The following is a 24053-nucleotide window of genomic DNA, read 5'->3' as shown; positions in this document are numbered from 1 at the left end:
TTTCACACTGAATCTGACTCCTTTTTATCGCCAACTCAGAACTTGAATGCATGAAAATATGTTTTGCCTCTATTTTGCTTTGTGTTTATCTCATAGCATAATAACTAGATGGGATTTAGGTTCAGAATGTGAACAGTGTTGTCATGCTGCCTTAGCACAGATATCCACTTTAATTTGCAGAAAGCCATTTCATGTAAAGCCTTCTTCCCACAAACACCAGCTCACAGACTTCCCTTTATCAGCCATTTGGTTCAACATAATGAGATTTTTTCAGGTATCAGCGGCCCAATGGAACCAGCCCCAGAGGTGCGACCACCACTTTCCTTGTCTGTCATGGGATTAGCTGCTAAGCTAACTGCCAGTGGCTAGATACACAGTTTGATTTCCTGTGAGGCAGCTAGCGGTGCCTCCCATCCAGACAGGTGGTTTTAGCCATCTAGCCCCTGACGCAGTGTTTATCCCCCGAGCTAGCCACAGCTGCTACCTGGATAATCCACTGAACCTTGAATGAACCCAGAGCATCAGAAAGCAGCACTGCTAGCTGCTTTCTGAAAACTACAGTAAAAAGGCTTTGAGGAACCTCTGGGAGCTTTCTGTTCGCAACCGAAGAGGAACTTTCAAAGTTCCAGGAGAGAATCTCTTACAAACCTGTCAGCACTTTAGCCAACAACATTTGTTTTGGGTTATCAGTAATCTTTTTCTGGAACACCTAATTTATATCTTGGCTCCCTCTGGATCTGCAGAAAGACTCTGTGGAGACCTCCACTTTTTAATTTTTCATTGTAGTCTGCTTTCTACTTCCCCACTGTCACGTACGAGAGATAAACTTTAAGATGTGTAACTACCTTTCATGTACGCTTTAAGACAAAATGAAAGAAAATATTTGCCAGTAGGAGAGTGATCAAAAAACATGTCCTTGTAAGGATTTAAAGCAGACAGAATATCTGCACACTGTACTCACAGCTACCAGCAGTTTTAACTGAGCAATGTTTTGATCCAACAATCTTACCTTTATAACTTCAGACACAATCTTTGTCAGGAATTGTACTTTTAGTGAACTGACCATTATGAAAATTGAAGATGCTTATTTGTAATGCTCAGTTGAATGGGTAGTTCACAAATAGTCAAATAATTAGTTGACAGAATTAAAAAACAAAGGTGCTAATTGTTGGCAAGATCACAATAATCATACAATGATCATTACTTTCCTACAGAGCCACTTATGTAGTTTTAAACTCTACACACTTTCCAGTGTTATAATGCGACATTTTGCATTAGAACTGTACGTTCTGCATAATAAAATCACTCGTTGGTTTAAAGACTCTGCAGTTTCTGAGAATGTTGTGGTGAGTCATTTCTTCTTTGTTAAATTTGTGTCCTGCTGAACTCTTAGTAGAAACGTAGAGGTTCATACAAACAAAGAGTTTTATTTGTTCTAATTGGGCTTAATTTACTTGTTTATATTAATGGAGCGCAGCACAAACACAGCAGATGTGCAAACAAAAAGAAATAAATGGGTTTCAAATAAATCCCCTGTTGAAAAAGAGTTTATTAATCTCTTTTCTCTCTTTCTCTCCCTCTCTCTTCTGTTCTGCTCTCACCCTTTACTCTCGCCTTCAAAATCCCCTCATTTCTAATCCCAATGTACCCACACACACACACACACACACACACACACACACACACACACACACACACTCACACCTCCTCCTCCTCCTCTGCTGCCCTCCATCCTGTTTCCAGAGTGCGACTGGAGCTGTAACGCTTGTAAAGGCCCTCTGCGGACAGACTGCCTGCTGTGCATGGATGGATACGTGTTGCAGGATGGAGTATGCACCCAGGGGTGCTCCCCTGGATCCTATCAGGATGGAGACAAATGCCTCGGTCAGTCCACCAAAAAGCAGAAAATCTAACCCACGTCACGCTAAAGAAACATACAGTATGTGCAGCTACAATACCGCTACCTGCAAGTATTTATGCTGCTTCTTCTATCATTTTTGTGCGTTAGCGACCACTTGAAGTTGCTTTTCACAGAGTTTTTTTCACCATCTGTTTTCTTATTAAAGCAATTAATCAACAGCAGGGGGCCCAAATGGTTCCTTGAGACCCTTTACAAGTCTGAATTCTGAATTTTTTATGTATAGTTGTCTTTTGGCCAAAATCTTCTTGCACAGACCCTTAAAATCCTTTATAGCTCTTAACTACCATAATATAATAGTAATATATTTAACACATGCAAAATATTCTGTTAAATGCCAAATCTTCATCATTAAAATCCACAGAAACATAATCCACAGAACATTAGGAATGACGTAAATGTGCATTAGAAGTCCTATTAGAGTGAAAGTATTTCAAAAAGATCATTTTGAATGTCTGCGTCTTCCCTTTGAAGCTACAACTTTGTGTCATTTAGACGTCATTTTGGTTTTATCCACGAGTTTAATGCTCTCAGTCTGTCTCTCTGCCAGGCTGCGATGATCACTGCGTGGAGTGTCGGGGTCCCGGACAGTGCGAGAAATGCCAGCCTCCCTACGCCACCCTGCAGGGTCAGTGTGTGCTAGAATGTGGCAGAAACTACTTCCTGGACACCTCCTCCCAAGTCTGCAAACGTAAGAGTAAAACTTAGTTGAATAGAATCCTATATCGTATTTGAGTTTCAAATTGAGAAATTAGAAAGTTTAAATTAAGGGAAGTAAGTTTTAAAGTGTCTTTTGAGGAAAGAAAGGATATAGAAGCATTGTGTGTTGTTTCACAGAAAAAATGCCGGCACAAAGAGAAAAAGTATAAGGTTTTCATAATGTTCCTTCTGCATCCTCTTTAGCTTGTTCATCCGACTGTGTGCTGTGTGACGAGGTTGGACGCTGCAGAGCTTGTCGTGACCAAACCTACCTCATCGAAGGATACTGCACACCCGACTGTGGACATGGATACTACGCTGACCAGAAGACCAGGACCTGCCACGGTAATAACATGACGTTTGCCTATTTGTTGCACACATTTATTTAATCATTTAAACGTGGATTTCTGTGGGGCACGAAGCAAGCCACCTGTTAACTCCCTGCATTACAAACTTACTCCTTAACTGCTTCACGCTCCCTGATCCAACCTGAATCGTCCGTGTCTTCATCGTACCTAGAGTCAGAGTGGTTGACTAAGACTCTTCTCACTGTAATGGTTTAGTCAACTATCAGGGTCAGCTTATTGTCCCAGAATGTCCTCGATTACCAACAGGAGATCAACAGAATAAAGAAATGTTGATCAGTTTCTTTGACTCAAAGCTGCCTGCTCTCACTTAAGGAACTAACTTCTACTGGTGTTTCAGTCATCCCACCTCAAGGCAAAACTCCGTTGGAAAGCCTCGGGTTGAAAATCACATTACTGCAGTTCATAATTCAGCATTTTGGTATTTATATAAGATGCTCCTCATGAGATGTCTCTGTTGGATTTCTGCCCTAATCAGTTGGCTTCAAGCACTTTATTCTATTATCACTGTTTGTCAGTTGCAGGTCTCATGCAGTAGGCATGTTTTTGGTAAAAGAGAAGTTAAATTGAAGCTAAACAATTTGGTTTAGAGGTGAGTTTTTCTAAAGCAAAGTGCTGTACTTTGCAAAACATCAAATGAATGTTAATGTGCACCTTGTACTCTTGTGCCTTTTCTGACTGAGGTCCAAATACCGCAATATTGAGAGCATTTTAATTACATGCAAATGAAATCGAGAAGGCCACATAAATAATACAAACGACCTCAAGACGTCACATAAAAACAAACCCACATGGCTGAGTCACGTGGCTGGTTGCTAGGCAACACGCCATTAACCGGGGAACACAGCAGCGTAGCTGACAGACAGATCTCGCAGCCCGATGCCATGTGATTGAGCCAAGTTGTTAAATGTTAATGTCCATCCAAAGCTACAGCTCGTATAGTGAAATATGTGTGCTCTTCTCACTGTCTGATTCAGTTAGTTCAGATTGTAACGTAACTTTAAAAAATGAGACAGTATTGTCAGAAACAATCAGTAAGAGCATCTTAACAAAGTAAAGAATGTCCTTGATCCATGAGGGCTGAGAGAGGATCACAAGTGATTTCTACCTCAGTAAAATCAGACGTCTGGCTAGTAGGGTAGGACTCAGATAGTTTTTTGTGACTCTGTTTTCATCTTTTCTGCCTTTGGAAGAACAACTAACACTAGTTGTTAACAGTAACTGCCTGATGTTAGAAGTTTCTTATTAACAATATACTAATTGGTTTTCCTAAACACTGAAAAGAGCATTGTCTGCAGAGTCAGGTCATTAGAGGAGTCTTGTACTTTCATTTTTTCAGCTTTTATGTTCAAACAGTGGCTGTCAACCTGCAGGCAGAGAGGCCCAAAATCTTCAGGAGCAGACCGAGATGATTTATGAAATGTGACAAAGCATAATTCTAATAGAAAAATATATTATCAAGCGCCCTTTGTGAGTGATAAATGCTTTAGTTTTGTGAAATAATGAACATTTTTCAGCCTCTAGGCTTCAACTAATCCACAAGTTAATCAAGTGAAATAGACTGGGGAGAAAATGCTTCTTTTTTTTTCATTTTTGCCAACCAAGACAAAAAGTTGAGAAACTAGCGCTTTAAATTTTAAACTTATTCTAATTTGTGGGCTTAATTACATGGCCGAAAGTTTGATGTTTTAGAGTGCCTATTGGCATCATTAGAGGAGATATAATGAGATTACAACGTGTTCTCTGAAAAGAGCTGATCTTTACAAAGTTCCCTAACAAAAGTCAGTTCCAATTAAAGCCAACTTCTAAAATGCCATGCCAAGACCGAGGTGTCCTGCTCATATTTCACCAGCCAATACACACACAGACACGCACAGACACACACACACCACCAACACCACCAACACTTTTTCTGTTTTCATTGCATAACCTCCTCTCATCCCCTCCACCCACTCACAGTCAAACCCAGCTGTGAGTTTAATGAGATAAGGTTAAGGCTTTAAAAGGCATTAATGTGTATTTATTAAAGTAATTAGAGGCTGTATGTTTTACTCTGCCCTTGGTTATGTGTAATAATACTTTAGTTTTAACTGGTAATTATAACTGTAAGTTTTATTATACTTTTGTTGTGTAAGACAGTTTGTTAGCCTTTTCAGTAAATATTTCTTGTCTTAATGGATATAAATGTTATATTTTAATCACATCTGCTGTAATCAAAATAATTGGACATCAAGATTGTTGGACTCTTAGTGTTCAAGCATATTTTTGAACATGCAAAAGGGGTAACTGCCCCCTCTGGTGCCCCAGTGTTTGAAAAAAAACACAGCTAAAGTACCTCTTCAATGCTCTCATAGCAGATAAAACACGATAAAGTACCATCTAGGGTGCCTTTCTAGTAGACAAAACATGGCAAAGTCCAACCTCAAATCCTTAGTCCAACCTTAGTTTTTGTAGTTCCAGTTTTTCTTACTCTTCCTGTGTTCTCTCCTCCTTTCAGTGAACGCCCGCCCACCTGTCCTCCAGGTCAACGGTTCCCTGCTGGTTCCCCTCGGCGGTTTTGCCCCGCTGCGTCCCGCCCTGCTGCAGGTGAAGGACCCCGATAGTCCGTCCGAGCGGCTGATCTTCCAGCTCGTTCAGGGCCCGAGTAACGGACGGCTGGTTCTGATCAGAGGGGAGGAAGGAGACGAGAGGGGAGGCAGAGGGAAGTCAGGTCAAGAACTAACCAGGGACGACACGTTCACCTGGACAGAGCTGAGAACTGGAAGGATCCGGTTCAGACACCAAAAGGACAAAGCCAGGTCAGTGGATCTGATGCGGTTTGGTAATGTTCTTACGTACATTCAGTTTCTGAGTCCATTGTGATGTTTGGTGTTAGATGACTGGTCAGCCTAGTGACACATCCAGATATTTCCATCAGCTTCAATGAAATTTAAAGGCAGAAAAATATCTTTCTAAAACCTCAAAGGCAAATGTCAGTTATTGGTGTCAGTTCCTCAGATTCAAAGAGTGAGGGCCTCCTTCAAGAGGTGCCATTTTGCGCTGACATTCAGCAGTGACATAGGAAAAATCCATAATGCAACAGGCAGAAAGACCAATTTCTACACCCACAGGAGCAGGAAGTAAAGTGGAAAATCAGACAGCCACAAGACGCCTTTGATGTAGCACAAAAGGTGTGACTGTGGAGGTGGAGAGGTTTAGTCAAAGGAAGCTAATGGCTGTCAGACATGTTGAAGATCAGATGGTCATCATGCATAATACTGCACAGAAGCGCCTTAAGTAAAAGGAATTTAAAATGGGATTATTTTTGCACATTGCCGCGACATAACTGTGATCAGTCTTTTGTTTCTGGGAACATCAGCATTGAATTTAACCTGAACAAACTGTATCTTATCGTGTTGCTCATCACAGCCACACGTCTACCTGTATTATCCATGTGGGCTCTAAACAGAAGACGACGTGTGCAGCCTTTTTCCTTCAGTTATCCTGGGTGTTTTGAACAAAGACAGTGGGAAAGGACTGGCAGGAACGTACAGACCCGAGACAGTTATTAGTGGAGAGACGAGTTTTAATTCATCTACAATTTTTCCTGGAACTGTTTTCTGTCGATTTACACCGCAGTAGAAACTGTAGAATAATTAATTAGAATGACACAGACTGCACAGAGCTTTCTGTGGTTATTTTGCCTCAATCTGGCGCTCGTTGCACAAAATTTAAGTGGCAGGTCTGCTGCGTGTAATTGTGGCTTGACAGTGCAAAACATCGCTCCAATTAGAGATGGAACAGATACCTGCTGCGTTTGGATGGCTGTAAAGAGTCACCAGAGTAAAGGAGAGGCCGTCAGTATAGGCTGATCACAGAGCTGTTAAAATCATCCATTAATCTTTGAACAGTTATTTTCTCCGTGTGATCACATGTCATCTAGTTGAAAAATGTAATATAAAAGTGACAAACAAGCAAAACATAAAAGAAAAGGTTTGTATGCTGTCAGAGAGGTTTATATATGTGAGCTTTCACCAAATAACAATAAGAAGTTATTATGGAAGGCGCGATGTTGCGGTTCCTAGCACTGTCACCTGCTGAACTTTCGAACCTTTCTGTCGGGAGCCTCTCCGTGCCTGCGTGGGTTTTCTCCAGGTGCTCCGGCTTTCTCAGACAGTCCAAGACAGACCATTAATTGCCGACTCCAAGTTGCCTGTGGACGTGGAAGGAAGGCAATAAGTGAGGAAATAACCTTAGTTCACCCTCAGAAAAAAGCAATCTTTCAGTGCAACGCTGCGTTCCATGTCTGACATGAGAACAGAGGAAATCCCTTGAAAGACAGTGAGAGACATGACAAAAAAACAAAGTGTGCTTGAGGGCAAGAGAGAGATAAGGGTTGCTTATATCCAGAGAAAGAGAGAAACTGAAACTTGATTTGTAACATAATTCTGTGGTTTATTAGTAATATAAGTCTATGAAAGTACCCTGTAGTAGGACTTATACTAGTAAAATCTAGAGATTAACAGGATTCGTACAGGTGCTGGAAATCCTTGAAAACACTTGAAATTGAACATACTGTTGTCAGGTTTTATAAAGTGCTTGGATTTTGGATAAAGTGCTTGAAACTACTTAAAATTGGAATTGCATTACTTTCATAATGAATTGTTACCACTTAAAGACAAGTGACACATTTTGAAACATGAAATTTTGTCCGTGTTTTCTGTTAACGTGTCATCCTTCTCCAGAATGATAGGATATAGTATTTTGATTATTTATAGCACAATAACATCTCATTTAATGTGATCTTGATGTGATAATGTGATAATCATTTTGAGCATATATATATATATTCAAATTTAAAGCTTGAAAATGCACCTTGAAAAAGCTTGACATTGACTTTGGAGAAGGTCTAGGAACCGTGGATTAACCTGAACATGCTTCATTAGACCCATGTCATGCTCATGTCTGATGCATGACGGCAGTATAATGCGTCATGTTAAGATCTCCCAGTAGGTGGGAGATGATTCTGTAGGGTGCAGCAAATGATTCACAACATTTTCATACCCATCAAACAATTAATTGAGGCTTTGTTCCTGTATGGAAGCAACTCCGTTTCTTATGTTTCTCTGCATGTTTACGGTGTGAAGCAATGCAAGGACCGACAAAGTGTCACTTTTCACAGATGCCATGTCTATTTTAATATTCAACTTTTGTGGTTGACATTAAATACCTTGTCTCTCTCCTCTCCATCCATGAGTAGCCTGACATTTCATTTTTTCTGCGCTTGTTATCATCCGTCTGTTTGATTTATGCAGCCTCCTGGTTAGAAAGTTCATTTCTATTAACCTACACTTGGGTTGGAGATGCATTACATTTACACTTCTTAGTTAATGTGGGCAAATTTGCATACTGTATGCATTTGACAGTGTGATTACCCTGTGTAAATCTCCAGTGCCAGGGATCAAAGAGGCTGCTAATATTTACAAAAGGAGTACATGTAGCCTCTTTAGAGCCCAGTGTGGAGCCAGTTTTTCTTACTGCAGCTTCTCTGCTGTGGCCCTTTTCCCGCCGCACATCTGTGGCATTTTGGGTTCAAGCCCAATGTCCGTTAGCCAATCGGAATTGACACATTTAACACATTAGTCGATCCTGACTCAGCTGGTCTGGCCTAAGATGGCGGCATGCCAGTGAACTAGCAAACTATGGTCTGCTGCCCAGTTTTGAGCCATTAGATTAATGGAGACAGTAAAACTCTAAATAGGATTAAATCTGCGTATTACAGCCATATTTTTCAAATTATTTAGAGTGGGGGGATAACGGCTGCAGACAGAGAGCCACAAACAAATACTCTCAGGTCTGATTCCCTTAAGAGTCGATGTGTCCAACAGAGAAAAACAAGTCGTGTCCAAATGCCGTTGAGCAATAAAATTCCAGTTTTCCAGCTCACAGACTAGAAGTCACTGCAGACAAAAGACACAGCAGAAAATATAATCATGAAATGTTGTGTTCTGTTAAAGATGAACTGAAGTAATTTCATCTTTCAAAAGAAGGTATTTTCATTCAATACTCCCTCAGCAGAACATGGCTCAATATTATGTCTCAAGTGGTATAGTATTTTACCACTGAGATGCATTTACACACACACAAGCACACACATGAAAGGCTTTTCCACTTTTGTCTCAAGGCTGCATTAAAAGACATCCAACAAATATACCAGTCATATTTATAACTTGCACATAAAACAAGATTTAGCAGTACTATGGCATTTTTTTCCCCTAAGAAATATATTCCTTATGTTACTTTAATAAGCTGTCCAATACATCTTTAATGGGCCACAATTATTCTAACCATAACAAATGCTGTAAAGCTGTGACAAATCTCACTTTTGCTGCCAGAAATTGTAATTCAAAAAGGGTTTTTATCATTGTTGAAAGGCGCTGTAAGAATGTGTTATGTAAAGGATGAATTTTAAAGAGGAGCAGCTGCAGTGAGCTGGCCAAGTGTTTCACAGAGACACTGCATTGTTCAAGTGTTCAGGCAGCCAACAGTCATCAAACATTCAAGCTGTGGAGTAAAATGTGGAGGATGGTAAAGAGTGAAAAGTAACCAAGTATATTTACTCAAATGCTGTTCTTGTTCTACTTCCATTCCTTGCTATTTGATACACTACAATTCAGAGACAATTTATTTATTCAGATTAATTGATTTGATAACTTCATTTTGCAGATTTTGATTAATAATTCAAATTAAAATCAACAGATAAATTCTGAATTATTATCATAATATCAGCTCAGATAAGAACTGAGTATTTAACAAGTATTTATTGATCGTCACAAGCTGTCCAGCTCTGCCTTTACCAGCTATGACATTAGGGTGAAATACAAATGCATCAATAATTATTATCCAATGATATATTTTATATCACTCTGAAATGAAGCATTCTGTATAATGAACATCTACACTTTTGGTACTTTATGTAGATATCGATGCACTTTTACTGAAGTAAGATTTTGAATGCAGGACTTCTCCGTTCAGTTCAAAACTCCACCACTACAGATGGGTGACAAATGATAAGAAATGTCAACATTAAGTCTTTTGTTAACAGTAATAATATATTTATTTTTTAGAACACCTTTAAAAATACAAAAAAAAAAGTTACAAAGCATAAAGGCAAGGCAAGTTAATTTATATATAGCACCATTCAGACACAAACCATTTTAAAGTGCTTTACAGGAGCATAGAAATAAATGTAAGTAAGACATTAAGGGAACTTCAGTTAATTGCTTTTAGAAGATCATAAAAACAGAATGCAAAAGCAAGTGATCTAAAAGAGGACACTGAGTTTGTCTGCCTGAGATTAATAAGGTTGGACCACCAGGAGCCTCCAGAACAGCTTCAGTGCTCGAAGTCCCTGAACCCTGCCGGTGGGATGACACCACCGTTCCAAAAGATTATTACTATAAGTAGTATTACAACCTCAATTGGCAGTTTGATGGTGGTGGTGTTTAATACGGCTCTCCAGAATCTCCCACTGGTTTTCAGTCACGTTGTGATCATTTTCAAAAACCACTGAGCAAATCCTCATGAACCTCCATGGAAGCATCAGCATTCGCTCATTCAATATGCCTTTGATAATTAGATATGCAGCAAAAAATATTCTAATATTAAATCATGACATAACATAACTGAACGCTAGTTAACTAGGTAGCTAATCTACAACAATCATTATCAGCTAGTGTTTTGATCTAAAGCAAATCACTGAAACATAATTTCAGCTTATTCAAATAAAACAAAAATGATATTTTGACTTTTAAAATGCTGCTCAGACCTTTATAAAACACCTCATATGGTTCAGTTTGTACCCATAATTCCCTTTCAGTCGTCACTAAACCAACAACCCGCTCACTCATTTGGTCCTTCAGCCACAGTTGGCCATGTCCCAATCCCAGCCCCAGGGAGTTGTGGGTAATAAGCCCTGTCTTTGATGATGCTGAAGCGGCACGATGAGAGGAGATGTCAGTGATGACGAGTGTGTGTGAGCAGGTGGGCTGGTGTGTGTGTGTGTGTATCTGCATGTGTGCGAGGTTACGGTTCTCAACTACCCTTGATAACACTCAGGTGATTAGGTCTAATGACTGCACACTAGTTCAGCCTCACAGGACTCATTTTCCCAGAAACCTCCAGGGCTAAACTAAAAGGCTGTTTCTAGGTCATGTTCATTCAAAGTGAGTCAAGGAAAGAGACAGAGAACAAATTTTAACCTGTTAATTCAAGGTCTTTTGCAAAAATAATCAGTTGATTTTAAAAATATACTTTCTTTCTTTCTTTCTTTCTTTCTTTCTTTCTTTCTGCAGGACTGGTGAGTTCGCCTTGCGTGTCGCTGACCCCCAGCTGTTTTCTCAACCCGAAACAATTCAAGTTCAAGCCGTGTCAATGCAGGTAAAGACACTGTTCCACTCTCTTATATTTAGTCGGTACACTCATTGACACTGACATACCTTTCCTCAAAAATGCCATATAAAGTTGAATTCACAGAGTGTAAATCGTTGCATCATGAACGTCACCTTCCAGCAAAATTTAGCTAATAAAGATGGCTGTTTTTTCCGCTGTGCAGTTCAGTTCACTGACGTTACAGGTAACAGAGGAGGAGAGCCTGCCGAGGCATTTCTTTCTAAATTTAGTTTACTGCGAAACAGTAGATGGTCTCGGTCTGTACTCTGAGGTTAAAATGTCAAGTCGATACTCAGGGTCGATACTTTCGTCCTTGTTGGGAAAGTTTGCCTCAGAGTGAAATGAAACGTAAAAAGCAGCTTTCCTCCAGAGTGAGATGGACTGCTGCTGCACACATGAACAGTTAAAGACACATAACATTTAGTTTTCTGTTTCTAACAACCTCATACTGAATAGTATTGGGCTTCAAGGCTGCGATGTGATTTTCTTGCATTGATTCTTGAAGTTTCTCATTTCTAGACCTTTGCCAACTCAATATCTGATACAGTCAGCAGAAGAGTGTCGGAAGAGAAACACTAATTCAGACTCTATGAACGAAACAAAAACTTCCATTAGGAATTAATATTTTCGACTCAAACAAGCTCCAAAATCTTCTTTTTTCTTTTTTTTCCATGAACAAAGCAAAGCTCTAAGTTTAGAGATAAGTCTTTTTGTCATTTTGTGACTTTAGTCCAGTTAATTATTAATCTTCGTGAAGTTTTTGACATAAAAAGGCTATGGGTAAACGGCTACATCTTATTCTTGTAAAATGAGTCAGTAGAGCCCCAGAGCCCAAAACAATAAAGTACTTTGATATACAACAAGACTGTTTAGTCAGTCAATAACAATAAAAACATTTAAAAACACAGCAATTTGAGATACAGCAGCTTTACAATCACAGTGGATGACAGGCGGCACAGAGCCACAGTTAATCTAGTAAGTCTGAAGGCCCATTTTTTAGAGCGTAGCCGTTTCTCATTTTGCTGCATCATCCCAGCTGATCTGCATTCCTCACTGTTTTGAGGCTGTATCCCCATGGAGCGATGCCAGGTCTGTGTTTGGCCGATGTCAGCCTGACAGAGGGCCGTGATCGGTGTCAAGCTGACCCCTGATTTTTGCACAAATATGGAAAATAATGAGGAAAGAGGGATTAAAGGCTCTCTCTCTGAGATTTGTCACTGGGACGGTGTGACAGCTGTGTGTGTGTGTGTGTGTGTGTGTGTGTGTGTGTGTGTGTGTGTGTGTGTGTGTGTGTGTGTGTGTGTGTGTGTGTGATGCACTGACTACATACCTAAGGGGACAAAGTGACAGATGGTTGATAAAGAATAGCACAACTGAAAACGTGTGTAACAAATTTAAGCAATGATGCAATTAGTTACATCATTAGTGGAAAATGTCTAATGTGTCTTGATAGGAAAAACCATCAACCAAATCTGTCACAAAGATCAGACTTCCAAGCAGAATGTCTTGTTTAAAAAGTGGCTCTGGTGTAGTTAAGTGAATTTGTATAAATAATAAATAGAAATGATAAAAACTGGAATAGATAGAAAAATTGTGCTGGAGAGGAAATGTTTATTGACTCTGAGGGGCTTGTAAAAAACCTGCACCTTTCATAAAAGAAATTTAAACTGAAGAAGCAAAGTTTTTCTTGTCAGTGTTTAGCCAGCATTGCCAACAGTTATATTTTTCAAGGTCTCTGTAGTGACAAAAGCCCACTTTATTGGCAGACGTGACTGTTTTCGTAAATTTGAGTCGTCCCGGAGTAAATTAGAGGCAAGCTCAGAGTGCTGCTTACAGATGATTGAGTGCAGCTTGAGCATGTGGGTCTGTTTGGGGAGACTGCTCAATTACACCATCACTTGATTAGCTCAACTTTCTCAGATAATATTAACAGAAGCAGCTGGTGGGGGAAAAAAAACACTAATTTATGCTCATAGTTCGACCTTGGTGACTCTGTTTTGACTGACAGTTGGTCGTCCTTTTTTTGTCCAACCCACAGCTGTTTATTCCCAATATTTAACATCAGTCTTTTTAGGTTTAGGGTTTGGCACCATGAGTGTTTTGGACGTGATACATCGGCCCACCAAAAATTTGCATGTCTAGGTAAAACGTGCCGTGATAGCTACTTTGCAGAAATTTTGTGGGGGACACTACCGAGTCATTTTACACCCCTCAGGCTATCAAACGCCTGTCAGTCTGGGCATTCAACCGTGTACCCTCAAATTACAACGATCCCCTGTTTCATGGTGAAACATCATGAGCAACGCCGCTCATCAGTCAACGTGAGTTTCTTTTAACCATTACAACATTCCCTCCCTCACCGTAACCAGTTGTAGTTACCGTATGAAGAGTTGTTGACTTCTCCACGATAAGACGTTTAAAACAAACATCAAGTTCAGTTTTTGAACTTTCTTACGCCCAGAAAATGCAGCCACAAACATACCACAAAAAGAAATCTACAGCCACTTTACTCCACATCAAAGAGCGTCACAAACAGTGATGTAACTTTCAGTGTTCTTGTTGTTTGCACCAGTGTTACAAAGAAAGATTCCTACAAATTCACCTTGCCTCTTCTTTGACAATATTTATCTTCCAGTATTTGTACATTTGTAGCACAGACAGTCTTATATGTTTTCCAGAAAATGTCAATGTTTGTAGACTTCCTTTGAAAGAAACCATTCAGTGTATTCAATCCAAGGCTTTTTGAGCAAACTGTTGGTACCTCTGAGTTAATATGAATGCAAACATACTGTACAGTTTGTACCAGGCAGAGCTGGAGCAAGCAAATTACATTGTAAATTGGTCCTATATGCAAAAGCGACTGTTGAACAGGTTGACTGGCATGTTGAAAAAGAACGTTTGTGCTCATGCAACCTTCTTTATAACCAAAGGCTGGAAAAAAAAAAGAAATTGTTGATTGAAATCCCCATCAGATCCACAGCCAGCGGGTGCCTCAGATTGTAATAGCCTCAGGAATGAAAGATCTGAGCTGCAGATAGCCTTTTCCCCTTCTGACAGGAATGGCTGCTTTTTTCGAAAAAGGTTTCTAAGAGTCCGCTATCTGCTAATGGCATTTCTGCAGAGGTGGTCTTATACACACAAAGCATATTTTCTGTTGCTTACATTTTCATCTTAAAGTGGTGTTGTGGCGATATCTGTGGCATTAAGCTCTCTTTGCTTGTAAACTTTCTGCAATGCCCTCAGCTGTCAATCAAAACCAAGACATCTTCTGCCTGGACTTTTTTGCTCATAAAGTTCAGAAAAGTGTCTGCAAGTGAAATTGGAGCGTAAAAAAACAGAACAACATGGGTTACAGAACTATTTCGATTGCACTTTCTGACCATGACTTCAGGTTCATACAACAATATAACAGTACATTTGCTGTATTCCTGAGTGTTGTGACAGCTTGACACAAAAAAAATCAGGAGGAGAGCTGCACATAAAAGGCATTGTTGCAAACCAAGAGGGTTACAAGCAGACGGGGGGATGAAATCGACTTGGGAAACACTTCCACTCTGCTCGTCTGGCTTCTGAATGCCATCCACTACGAACACAGCAGGAAAAACAAAACAAAATCAAGAGCAAATGAAAAACCCCAGGAAGCAACACAAAAAAAACTTCTTCCATCAACTTCGTGTGCTGCAGAGCCCCAAGGGCCCCATGGGTGACGACAGCTCTCTCCCAAATATGAACCTCGCCTCTCCCTCACCCGTGAGGTGAGGATAAAAGGTTAAACCTCCTACCTGACTGTGCCTGTGGTTGTGTTTGTTTTCGTGTGCCTTGAGGGAGAGATTTTGCTGGTTGCGATTAGTGAGCTAGCATGTCTTAGCACGATTTAAAAGCAGCACACACGCCCGCTTTCAGCCCCCACCACCAGATCCAAACCTTTTGTTTTCCTCCTGCGTATTGCAGAAGTGATGACACAGGACTTAGGTGGGCGCCCGGTCGCCTGTCTCTTTGAGATTATTCCTCTGACGTCTAAAAATTTGTCATCAAATGGCCCTCAACAAAACACAAAGGGCAAGGGCCTGTGGATAACAACATGTTCCCTCTATGTTTTTAAGCTTTGTTTCAGCTCTGTGTCTAGAAATTTCAGCCAGAGGTCACTTTGGCTCGAAGACACACAAAGGGAGTGAGTGTGTGTGAGACTTTCCACAAGTCATTTTTCTTTGTGGCGCCAGCTTGTTTCATACGTCCCCCTTTGCTTAAGCTGCTGCTTTAATGGCAAAGAGCTGGAGATCAGCCAGCAGCCATCCTGGGCAATGAGTTGGACCCGAGCCCTGCGTCAGGCTGAGTGGCTCGGAGCTCCCTTCCTGACAGCTTGGCAACTAGAGCCATGGCAGAGTGGCGTCTCTGTGGGGACACCCCATGTATCTCTACCTGCACCTTCATCGCTGCCAAGCTGCTCTGCTCACAGCTTTTGGTGGGGAGTCGTTTAAAAATGAACTGCACCAATGTTTTTTTTTTTTTTTTTGGCCTTTAGCCATTACTTTTTGTCTTTTTTCTGTGTCAGCTATCCAAAAAGACACACACACAGAGCATGCAAATGCACTTCTATCACATGAGAATGTTTCATTGAATAGTAAAATTAACACTAAGCTCAAATATCATGCATGCATAAGCATGGAAAATTGTTTATTTTGATGTCCCAAAAATGATAGAGGAGCACAAAACTACCCCGTACATTTTGTAAAAGAATTTGAAACTTACGAGCACAATATATTTAAATATTCTCATACATACAGATACACATAAATAATCTTAACTGTACTTAACATAATGCATCCATTGAATTACAGAAATTTTTTGTTGCTTTTATGCCTTTATTTTATAGAACGGCTGGAGATATGACAGGAAAGAGGGAGAGGTGGAATGATGTTCAACAAAGGGCCACAGGTGGGAATCAAACCCACAACCACTGCTGAGGATTCACAGTCTCTGTATATGAGACTAATGCTCCACCAACTGAGCTACCAGGCCACCAAGTGATTGTTAAAACACTTGTAGGCAAAAAGACTCCAAGACAAACTCAGAACAAAGCCCTGATATCCCACACAGTTACTACGGCTAACCTGTTTCCAAAATAGCTTTTTACACAGACACAGAGCAACATGTCATTTGGCTGGTGTCATTTTGAAATCCAGTATTCACAAAATGAGGCTAAAAACTGCATGGAGTTGCAGAGTTAGGTTTGATTCTCAGTGGGTTTGATGCTACAAAAGACACTTTCAAATGTCAGAGTCATTAGTTTAAGACAGGTGCTATTTTCACCTGGGATGCATCCTTGGTGGAGGAGCCATTTACACGTCCATGGCAGAGACAAGCTATGATCTTTCTCTAGACCTAAACCCAAACTGTGACTGAAAATTGAAAATAATAATAAAAGATATAAATAAGGATACCACTGACATGTAATTTCACACTACAGTCAAATTGTAGTTGTCCAGGACAAAATTCAAATTCTGCTCTCCCACAGGCAAACCCTGCACTAAACCCATTCATCCATCGTCTCTCTCCAACGGAGAATCTGTCGGGTATGAATTGCCAAATGACTACCTTGTGTCATTCATACCTGGGTACAAATAGGCACTCATTTAAATTATAATATCAAAATATCACTCAATGGAACTTAATCTCTTTTTGTAAAGCAACTATGTGTATAAACAAAAGTACTAATTAAATCTAGTTTCTTACAAAAGGGAGGATGGACAAAATGACCTTGTTTTCCAGAAATCTCTCACTTTCTGCAATCCTCAATCCTTTTCACACAAGTATAGAAGTACAAACACAGACAGAGGCAGACATAGTGAGACCTGGATAATGTTATACCCTTGCTCACAATAGGAGGCCTGCTGCTCTCACCAGTCCTCCTAAAATGACTTTGTTAGCAAGATGAAGCTTTTCTCCCGCCGCGGTGAGGCTTCAGGTATGGCTGAGTGCTGCTTAATGAGGCGCCCTGCTTAACCTCTCCCTCACCTTCATCTTCTTCATCTGCCTCAGCAGCAGGACACCTCAGCCCCAGCACCTCGACCCTCTGGGAGAAAATTCATCATCTGACAATTTGGGAACATTTGGGGAGAAATTGCTGTGTCTCCTTGCTGTGCTCTCAGCTGGCCTTTAAAAGTTTAAAAAATGTTGTCAGCACTGAAACTTTGCTTTTTACCATGAAACAAGCTGTTACGAGTATCTATCTGTCCATCCACCTGTCTAAATCTAGTCTACTTTTGTCTCACACGTCAGTCAGATTATAATGAAAGCATGTTTTTTTACAGCCTTTGCCTTTTTTTCTTTTAATCCTTTCTAGCCTCCGAGGGTCGTGACTCTTGTTCCTTTAACGGTTGAGGGTCGTGGCGCCCTGGCAACAATCACCAAGACAGTCCTGCAGGTCGATGATCCCGACAACCCTGGCGATGTCCTGATCATGGTCCTTGAACCGCCCCGCCACGGCCGGCTGACCCGTCTCCATGGCGACCGGGCACTCAGCCGATTCAAGCTGGAGGAGCTGTCACGGGAACAGATCCAGTACATCCACGACGGCTCGGAGGGGACGGAGGACGCGCTGGTGCTGCAAGTCAACGACGGCCACAGCTACAGAAATGTTCTGCTCCATGTCCACATCAATCAGAAGGTAGGACGGACAGAAGGAGGGTTGGACAATAATGGTTAACTGATGTTTGATATTTATATACCACTGTCATCCACTGATCCTTCATCTAACCTGCATAAGGAATTTATTTATTTTATCTAGTTCAGCAGGATCCTAGTTTATCATAACACAAGTAACTGATAACCATCTAGTTTCTAGACTAGAAACTCTCATTAAATTAAAAAAAAACCCTCTTTTAAAAGAGGCCACTGTGAGCTGCTGATCGAAAAACTTTTTCCAAAATGAAATTTAAAAAAATTCTCCTCACTGACTCAGTTCAAACATCTCTGCAGAGACAAAAGCCCTTCATCGATCCTCTATTAATTCTGGATGAAGCTGTTTCCTGCACTTTATACAGCTGAGCCAAATTAGTGTTTTGCCCCTCAAAGCCCCAGCATCTCTTCGCCAGCTATAGTTTTCAGACTGTCGCTCCGAAGAATGAAGAGCAATTGATTTTTTTCCAAACTGATCCTTTTGAGGACTGAGCCAAAGTGCGAGTTCACAAGAAAGTGGTAAAAAGTGAGACTATGAAATGTATCTGCTAACAAGTCCACACAGAAATCACTCCTGCTGTAAAACACCAGTAGAATCAAATGGTAGATCCACGACATGCTGTATATCTACAGTACTGTGTGTAGTGTGCATGCAGTGGTATACAAGTGCCATTATGAAAAAAATCAGTTGTCCAAAAAAAGACACACAGTGTATTACCTGTGGCTAATCAGCAGCATAATCAGAATTTCTTTTGCATTTCCATTTTCCTGACTTAGTGAAAACATATTTTCAGCTTGTCCTCTGGCAGCAGGAAATACGTGTATGTGCAGAGGCATTAGTTTAAATCCAACCAAAATTACTTTTTTATTTATAATCAGTTTAAAACCAAATAAATGCCAAGCCTTACTCATGTGTAATTTATTGAAATAAACTCAAGGACCGGTTTCTGTATCTTTGCTCCAGAAGTTCAAAGTCTTGTAGTAAGGAAGACAAAGATGTTTAATGAATACACTTAGAAGATCAAAGTTGTCAGATTCAAGGTAGCTGCATTTGTGTCTCAACTGAAAAGCAGATTTTTATTCCAGTGCAGGATTATTTATGTGTAGAAATTGTAAGAAGTGGATAAAACCACAGACTGTAAAAGAAGTGAATGTAGCCACCCTGTTTTGAGCACCACGGTTTTAAAGCCTTGAGTTTGGCAAATGCAATCGCCCTCTTGGATTTGTACGTCTCTGCAGCAGCCAGAGGGTTTATGTTTTCGCACTGTACGTCCAGTTTCTTCAAACTTGGCACAAATGTCCCCCTGGACTTTAGGATTAACTCATTAGAGTTTGGTGGTCAAAGGTCAAAGTTCAATGTCGTTGTGACCTCAAGTCTGTCCCTTTCGTGTGGACACACCAGGACTGCCTGGTGGGAATATCATTTGGCTACATCTAACACAAATGTCAACTTGGACTCAATGATGAGCTAATAATGACAAAATTTCAGACAAATGTCGAACAGGATAAAAGGATGAGGTGATGACATTTTACATCCAATAGGTCAAAGGTCAACTTCATTGGAACATCATAATGTTCAGCTCTTTATCAGGCGTTTGTGTAAAAAGTGACACTTTCTCACTGGAAATTATTCACTGAAATCATACTGTACATGTCAATATAGTGATAACCAATATAAATCACCAAAAAAAACACTTAAGGCCTTTTATTAAATTTCTTCAAAGTCTTCACTACATGTTTCATATGATTTTGGTGATTCTCACTGGAGCTGGAAGTGACCATATTTGGGTGAGAGGGTGGAGTTGGGGAGATTGGCGTGATAATAACTTAATAATCACAGCCATGCCCTGAAGCATACCCTACTTTATTGTCAATGCAATTTTAAATATAAATATAACTTTCAAAGAGAAACATCATGCTGTATTGAAGAAAACTTGTTTGATTGAGACCATAAACTCATTAGGAAAATGCGAACTGAGGCAATAAATCAGTTGAGAAGTGGGGTCCTTTTCTCATAGACTTAAATTAACTCAGACTTTATTTTGCAGCCAGTGCAGTCGCCCCCTGATGGCCGTTAGAAAGATTGCAGTTTTTAGTCACCTCTTCATTGGCTTCCCTTTTCAGACCCAGAAGATATGTCAACTTCTCTTATACGGTCTATGATAAAACATATTGCTGTTGTTTTTAGTTTGCTTCACAGTTGAGTTACAGTATCTCCCCTGACTTGCTGCAGTAACGCTGTCGAAACATTTCTGACATCCATTTCTCTAAACTCCTTTAATTACCTCAGCTTAAGCATTCTTCACGCTGATTCTGCTTGACATGTCCACAGACTGTGCTCTGTTGACTTTATCCCTGAAGATAGTTTGCTGGAGGCACCGACTGATCCTCTCATATTTAAACACTGTTACAGAGAGAGCAGGTCAGGCTTTAAAAATGGCAGCCTTTATCCCTCCTCTGTCATCGCTCCTGGTGAGGCTTTTATGACAAGGACGCAATCATCTGGCAACAAGTGCCGGCCACCGTGACCGAAGGGAGGGGTGATGTTTGGCATGAGGCATATTTGGCAGCTCACTCAGTTATCTAGCGTGATCACACACACACTCACACACACACTGAAGGGGAGACAAGGCGGGACCTGTTTTCAATATTGAAGATGTCTAGACAGACAAGGATCAGAGACATAAATGTGTGTTTGTGTGTGTGTGTGTGTGTGTGTGTGTGTGTGTGTGTGTGTGTGTGTGTGTGTGTGTGTGTGTGTGTACTTCAGGTTTTGTAAGGATAAGTTTTAAACCTTGAGAGTGAGGACAGTTTCAAAAGCGAGGACATTTTGTCTGAAACCTCACTTCTTCTGTTTGTGGGGTGAAACTTGCCTCAAAATATGTTTAAAGTTAGAGTGTGTGTCAGTGGTGGTCTTGACAAGTATAGAAATATATTTGTGCGTTTGTGCATGTATTTGTGTTCTGCAGCAATGAGCCTTTTATGTGCTCTCCTCTCACAGCCCTGTCAGTCTCCCACTGTGGAGGATCACATTGTCTGCACACACCTGTAATCCACACATCCACTGCTGATTCACACACACACACACACAAAGCTGTCAGGCTGATTTACATTCGCACATAAGAGAAACTTCTCAGATTTTTTACACAAGCTCAGATTTGACAACTCATTTTAAGTGAAAGCAGCAAGCAAAGTGAATTCACCTCTGTGTGGCGTCAGCATTGCACCAGACTCCACAAAGATCTGCAAACTGAATGAAAATATACACCTCACTTTACAGCTTTTTGATTATGTTTTACTATGTTTTGATGCCAGCAAATCCTCTAAAAATGCTCTAAAACAGAAAGAAGCTTTCAGGTTTTTAAGTTTTGTTGAGCAAAGAGCAAATCAAGTCCCAAGTCTTCATTAGCAAATTAGTTATCAAGCTTGAAATGAACAAAACAACACAGTAGCTTAGCAGGTTACTACAATTTGTATTGTTTTAGTTGTGTTTCGACACAAACTCTGACCATTCTTCAGAGTATTTAAACAAAGTTTTAAGACTGGTGCCACCTGAACCAATTTCATGGTACAATATAGCTTCGAGATAAAAAGGCATGAATATTAATCGTTAATATCTGAGTGAGGTTAACAGTCCTCAAAATACACTGAGCACAATGAAATTAAACTTAATGCTTTCTGTTCTTACAATAGATTTTCTTAATGCATCCATATTTTGGATTACAGGACTAATAATTGACCCTTCCTAAGTCTCTCTCCCTCTTACTTTGTGCTCCAGTGACAGTTGATCACAGTTGGTACTTTGGACAACTTTTCTCTGTCTCTGTACCTCATTGTGTGCCCGGCATACTTTTGTCCTGATAGCGGAGAAACTTTTCTCAGTTTTTCTGCTCACGCAGCCACTTCAGTTTTGGTTTTGGGGGCAGCCCTGTTTGTCTGGCTCCATGCAGATGCTGTGCTTCAGGCACAACTCCTCTGCTTTTCTCCCCCCCCTCTGTAAATCAATAACATCCCACACACACACTCTCACACACACATACTAGCAACCATTTACTGTAAAATGTCCTGATGCTGCATTCTGTCGTGCATTAGACAGAGCAGGATGGACAGCATGATGGAAAGCTGAGAAAACGCCCTTGATTTATGTCAGAGGCTTTTGGATGAGTCCCAGCAGCACCAGTGATGTCCCCACTTCATCCTTGTTGGCTCTTGCTTGATCTACACAGGTAGATAACCATAGAATAGATATCACTAAGGAAACGTAGGGGGAGGAGTCCCAGTTACTGCAGTGATAGTCTTCTCTCAGCATATGTGGCCAAACTTCAGGCATTGTTTACTCAAGTAAAAGTACAAATAATTCTCCATTCACCTTCTGAATTCACGTTTCTCCCTTTTACCAAACTAAGACGACCTTAATTGGCTCGTTAACGCCTCGGAAAATGCACTTAATTCAAACTAGACAGAAAAACATGTAAAACTCACCAAAACCATCTTTGTTAGTCTGTCCACTCTTCCAACAATCACCAGCTCTAGTTTGGTCAAAAAAATCCTTAATTTACCGGTCAAAAAGAGTATAAAGAGTGACTCTGCAGGCTGTTTTCCTCTCACTCGTCACCCAGCTTAGCTCACTCATGGTCGGCTGAGTGGGTGTGTACTGCGCCGCTGGATGAGAGCAGTGCAGAGCAGAGGCTGTGACTCTGCAGACTATTACATTACCAAAATAAAATGACAAATATGGCCCTAAAAATTGGTCAAAAAAAGTGATGGACTCAGCCCATCGTCAATAGATGCTGTATTCATCTTATCGCCAAACCCTAACTCAGACTATAAGTACTATAGGTAAATAGCAGCAAACTGAAGGACATTTCTGTCAGCTGTTTCTGTGCAAACTGTCCCTCACCTTTTCTCCATGGTCGAGTCTCCCCCTTTCGTCCTGCTTTGTCTTGATACATCTTTTACATAATTTCTGTCTTGTTTAATCTGTGGAACATGATATGCACTGATGGATACACCAAGGAATCATTTTTTTCTGAGTTACTGTCAAATCCATTTAGGTTGAAATAGGTCTTGATGTTGGGAAGGCAGCACGCAATGATATAAAATTATGTAAAATAAAAATAATTAATCAATCATTCCATCAAATGCATTAAAACTAAAGTAAGAAGCCTGATCTGAAAATGTAAGGAGTAGAAAAAGTACTATACCTGAAAACCTGAGAACTCCATTTAAGTACAGTAATGGACTACTTCTTTCGCAGGATGACAGGAAAAGAAGTAAAAGTCAAATTTCACTGGTCTGATGTCATGCTTTTGAAAGAGGAAGATTTACATTTCATATTTACAAAAGACAAGGCTTCAGGGTGAGAATACACTAATATTCTCAGATTAATGCACAAAAAGTGGTTGCATTTTCAAGCAGAATTATTTTGTTATTGGATATGAGCCATTTAAAAGAGGAAGCCAGACTTTCAAAGTTAGAATTAAAATCTAAAAGTGCCGTACAAACAGCAGCAAGAGAGCAAGAGAGCACTCCACCTGCTGTTGGGGAAGCTTTTCTTGCCAAAGTCCCATCTCCACTCTCTTCTGCTTTCTTAGTTCTTTCATATGTTGCATCATAGAGCAGCTGTGTGTAAACATGAACATGCTGTGTGCAGTTTACTGATGTTACCTCACAGCGTTTCTGGATATTCGAGTTCAAATGTCACACTGTTGTGTGGAACTGCCAATGTTCCAGATAGTTCAGTGGAGCTGTAACACTGCAGGGATCCTGCTGAGGAAGCTACTATTGGAAGTGCACGAGAGTAAGCTGAAAACACACACATCGCAAAATGTGAGGAGTGGCATGGAAGACAGTGGTGCAAGAAAAGGATCAGTTAAAAAAAAAAAACAGAAGTGAAATCAGGCAATAAAAGCCAAAATCTACTTAAAGAACCCTTCAGTGAAGACTTCATAAAGCCTCACTGC

At 40.4% G+C, this 24053-nt stretch overlaps 1 protein-coding gene across 1 annotated transcript in view; it reads left to right on the top strand.

Annotated features, from left to right (window-relative positions):
• The window catches only part of fras1 (Fraser extracellular matrix complex subunit 1), a gene marked incomplete at its 5' end in the record, with an annotated part of 266195 nt that overhangs the window by 171088 nt on the left and 71054 nt on the right, over positions 1 to 24053 (top strand). The window contains 6 exons of the mRNA XM_084729014.1: positions 1744 to 1884; positions 2469 to 2609; positions 2822 to 2962; positions 5480 to 5780; positions 11316 to 11400; positions 17756 to 18079. Coding sequence (XP_084585140.1) covers positions 1744 to 1884; positions 2469 to 2609; positions 2822 to 2962; positions 5480 to 5780; positions 11316 to 11400; positions 17756 to 18079 — 1133 coding nt within the window. The remainder of the gene's footprint in view (positions 1 to 1743; positions 1885 to 2468; positions 2610 to 2821; positions 2963 to 5479; positions 5781 to 11315; positions 11401 to 17755; positions 18080 to 24053) is intronic.

This window comes from Lutjanus erythropterus, chromosome 10 (genome assembly GCF_056507025.1).
Source record: "Lutjanus erythropterus isolate fLutEry1 chromosome 10, fLutEry1.hap2, whole genome shotgun sequence".
NCBI lineage: Eukaryota > Metazoa > Chordata > Actinopteri > Lutjaniformes > Lutjanidae > Lutjanus > Lutjanus erythropterus.
The sequence above is the reverse complement of the archived record's forward strand: the minus strand, read 5'-3'. Positions and strand labels throughout refer to the sequence as shown.